General features: G+C 40.6%; 1 protein-coding gene across 1 annotated transcript; it reads left to right on the forward strand.

Moving 5' to 3' along the window:
* Positions 1-278: 278 nt before the first annotated feature.
* utp11 (UTP11 small subunit processome component) lies at positions 279-3,776 on the forward strand. Its single transcript, XM_080857620.1, has 8 exons — positions 279-428; positions 798-859; positions 992-1,094; positions 1,993-2,109; positions 2,260-2,353; positions 2,708-2,838; positions 3,016-3,126; positions 3,424-3,776. Exons 1-8 carry the CDS (start codon positions 369-371, stop codon positions 3,505-3,507), a joined length of 762 nt encoding a protein of 253 aa, XP_080713746.1. The 5' UTR covers positions 279-368; the 3' UTR covers positions 3,508-3,776.
* Positions 3,777-4,019: the final 243 nt, after the last annotated feature.

Raw genomic sequence — 4,019 nt, forward strand, 5'->3', positions numbered from 1 at the left:
GAATTCATAAGGCCTTAACCACAATGTCTGCATAATGGATATCATTTAACAGTCTGGTCTATCCGTCTTTCAATGACGCAGAACAAATTCTGTATGGTGACAACCAAATTTAATTTGGTTTCAAGTAGTATTTCAATTTTATTTTTTTAAACTCGGACACCAAAATTACCACACATTTTGTAGGCTCGTCTTAAGAACGGCGACGATATCCCAGACGCGAATCTGCTAATCTCAAACCCACGCGACATTTACTAGTGACTCATCTGACCCACGTGAAGAAGAGCTGAAGGATAGTTGTGATCCCAAAGTGAAGATTTGGGAGTGGGTAAACCGAAGTCTGTAGTGTCAGATTTTTCTAAACAGCCACCATGTCTTCGTTTAGAAAAGCCTTGAAATCGAAACAGCGAGATCACAAAGAGAGATCTCAGGTAAGTTTACATTTGGACAAAAAATGACTACATCAGCTAGCAAGGAACCGCTAAAGTAACGTTAAGCTAGCTCTGTTGTGACTGTCTACAATCGTATTGCTAGCTATCCTGCAAGCATTTGAAATGTCGCATATAGCATGCAGTCTTTAATATTTCTCTAAGTAATAAAAGTTATGTTTACTCCCTGGGCATCAAGACAACACCCATGGGTCGCACTTTGAATGTGCCTAGGAACGACGACCTTATTCGTATTCAGCATGGAACAATCTAGCCTAATATTGTAGATTTACTAACATTCTGATCAGGTCTATACTATTGAATGAGCAGTAAACATGAACTCTATCATTTACTTATTTGTTTTTATCTCAGCTTAATTTTAGGAAACATTTGGGACTCTTGGAAAAGAAAAAGGACTACAAACTTCGGGCAGAGTAAGTCACTTAACGTTCCTTCACCACCGGAAGCCTAGTTCTTTATTGACTGTTCTCCATGGCGATGTCATTGTTAAAAATAAAGTTATTGTTACCTTTTGTTACTAATGTTAATGTTTATTTGATACACAGTGACTACCATAAGAAACAAAACACGCTCAATGCCATGCGTAAGAGGGCCATGGACAAGAACCCAGATGAATTCTACTTCAAAATGATAAACTCACAGTTGAAGGTGAGTGGCTACAATGTGAATAGTATATCCAGCCATCCTGTGTTCTGAGACAGACCAAAACTGCAGGAAGCTGTGGTTATACATAACACACAAGATACACCTGACTTTAGTGTGTGTGCTCACTGCTCCTTCTATAGGTTAGGTCAATTGCAGAGGTGGAATTTGCTCCACTGCTCCTAGTGACAAATAAATACCATGACTTAAGGGAACCTTTTTGTGTCCACATTTTTACTAGGGGCAAAAACGATCGAAATCGGTCCTGCATTGAGTTAGAACGCTAAAACCGGCAACCACCAAACAGTGTCAAAGTAAACTGCTTGTTTTAGCCACTGACAGGGTCGTAAATGTTATTATAACGGTCTAATAACATGGAAAGGACCGCTACAGTGATACATCTGCGGCTGTTTACCCTAGTTAATGTCTGTGGGAACAGTCTGTGACTTACCTGTCACTTTTTCTGGCCTCTGATGTAGCACCCTATTCAGTGCCCGTAGTCGATTGGCCAACCATGTGGTGCTGGAGTGGACACTCAAAGGCACTGAATGGAGTACTACGTGAGAGACTGGAAGAAGACACCGGTAGAACACTAACTGTACAAGCAGTGATTTTCTACTGTCTCTTTACAGTTATTAAGTTAAACAGAAGCGGGTGTATCTCTTACGTTCACATACTTGCTTGCTCCATAAGACTTAATTTAATAACTGGTTCGCGGTTGCTGGTTTTAGCGCTCTAACTTGATATTGGATCGATTTCATTAGTTTTTGTCCCTGGTAAAAGTTCTGACACGAAATATCTAAAAAGAATCTCCAAGTTTCCCTTTGGGAACCAAGTCATACATTATGCTACATGTCGATTGATCAAGTTTTCAATCCTGCCTTCTGGTGTTTTTGTGAGGCAGGAAGGGGTGCATGTGGACAAAAAAAAAGAAGAAGAGGAGGTGACGGACGAACAGAAGAAAGTGATGAGGACACAGGACATTAAGTACGTGGAGATGAAGAGGGTCTCCGAGGCCAGGGTGAGCTGCTGTTGCTGCTGTTGTGTGTGTGTGTGTGTGTCTGTGTGTCTGGGTGTCTATGAGCATGAGCGAGAGATTTGAAGATGCATTCGCAGATCACAGCAAATTATCATCAGTGTAGGTTTTCTCTCTCACATTTATTTCCTGCAGAAAATTGAACGGTTAAAGTCCGAACTTCATCTTCTGGATGCAGAGGGGAAGCAGAACAACCAACAGACGTTTTTCGTCGATACCAAAAAAGAAGGTAAATAGTTTTGAAGAAAGAAAGAAGATATGATTCTTATGAAGAAACAATTGCATGATCTCAATATAAAATATTTTAATAAGACTTAAAATATGCACCATATAGATCCTTCAAGTATTTTTCTCTTGCCTATAGTTTTTTCGGAAACATAGTATGGTATAGTATGGAAATGATACAGGCTTATTCATCGCTTACTCGTGTGTGTGTGTGTGTGTGTGTGTGTGTGTGTGTGTGTGTGTGTGTGTGTGTGTGTGTGTGTGTGTGTGTGTGTGTGTGTGTGTGTGTGTGTGTGTGTGTGTGTGTGTGTGTGTGTGTGTGTGTGTGTGTGTGTGTGTGTGTCTTGGTGTTTTACAGTGGAGGCGTTTGACCTGGCTGCACACCTGAACACAGTGCCAGAGTTGGTGAAGCGGACCTTTAACAGACCAATGGTGGAAACCCTGGAGAAGAAAAGCATTGTGGGAACAGCGGAGACATGGAACATAGAGGTTTGAGCTTAGCCCTTCTTACTCAATATGAACGCTGCTTTAAAATGCAACAAAACAAGCTTTGTTATAGAACATTTAAAATCTGAAATCTAAAATATGACCGTATTTATTTGATGTTGGTGACTTAAAATGGGTGTTGGCATCTCGATTCATCCTTTTTTGTATTCTCCCACTTAGAAACTAGCCAAGCAGAGGAGGCATCAGTATGAGATTCTCTCTCAGCGCATTGAGAGAGAGAAGAAAATGTTTGTCATCAGCCAGAAGATTCAGACACGCAAAGAGCTTGCAGTAAGTGACACGCCACAATACTGTTGTCGAATGCAACGCCATTTTGGAAATGCATCATACAAAAAAGCGTTCCTTGCTAAAGTTATAGTTTTACTCATCCAACCATTTTTTTGTATTACCTTACCGGATCCTCCAATCACAGAATTAGGTTGCATAACCTTTTTAGTATAATTTTAGTTTGAAACTAAATGTCTCGGGAGTTACTTGCATATATTTTGTAGCAGCGTCCTTGTTGATAATAAACTGTATGCTTCAGTCTCTCATCTGCCTTTCCCCATTACCCTTGGCTCTGCGCAGGACAAGACCAGGAAAGTGAAGGTGAAAAAGGAGACTGCCAACTCTGCGGCCATCTACAAATTTGAAGCCAAGAGGAAGCGCTGATGAACTCTGCTCTGGCCTGGGAACAGGATCACACACTCACAGGAACGGCCCATACAGACTGGCTCAAGTGTTTGCCCCTATTTGCCACTACACTTCCAACTGGGCTTTCTCTGCCAACTTGAGTAACTGCAGAAGTCGAAGGAGCTCTGGAGGATTTTCTTTTTCAAATGTATTTCTGAATTGATATGTTTAAAGCAATATTTTCAAGACCTCAACTAAAATTGTGTACTGAAATAAAGAAAAAAAGTGTTTCTTTTTTGAAGGAAAGATTTAAAGCGTGCATGTGATTTTTCGCACCGAGATTGTTTGCGTATGAGACTGCAAGGTCAAACATGACCATTTGAGACATCAGCTACCTTGTACCACTAGATGGCAGTAGTATATATCATCCCAGCCACATGTGTCGGGTGTGCTGCAAGTCGCTTTTAGTGAAACTAAGTGAAGCTCATAACATACTTAAAAAACTAAATGCTGTTAAAAGTTAGTTGAAACAGAATGTAGGAGGCAACATT

This window comes from Sprattus sprattus (genome assembly GCF_963457725.1).
Source record: "Sprattus sprattus genome assembly, chromosome: 19".
Classification (NCBI taxonomy): domain Eukaryota; kingdom Metazoa; phylum Chordata; class Actinopteri; order Clupeiformes; family Clupeidae; genus Sprattus; species Sprattus sprattus.

Bases quoted from the DNA above. Each gene is read 5' to 3' on its own strand.
- utp11 (XM_080857620.1), top strand. From the start codon at position 369: ATGTCTTCGTTTAGAAAAGCCTTGAAATCGAAACAGCGAGATCACAAA. The intron at 2,110-2,259 runs GTGAGCTGCTGT...TATTTCCTGCAG, and splicing joins AGAGGGTCTCCGAGGCCAGG to AAAATTGAACGGTTAAAGTC. The intron at 3,127-3,423 runs GTAAGTGACACG...GGCTCTGCGCAG, and splicing joins AGACACGCAAAGAGCTTGCA to GACAAGACCAGGAAAGTGAA.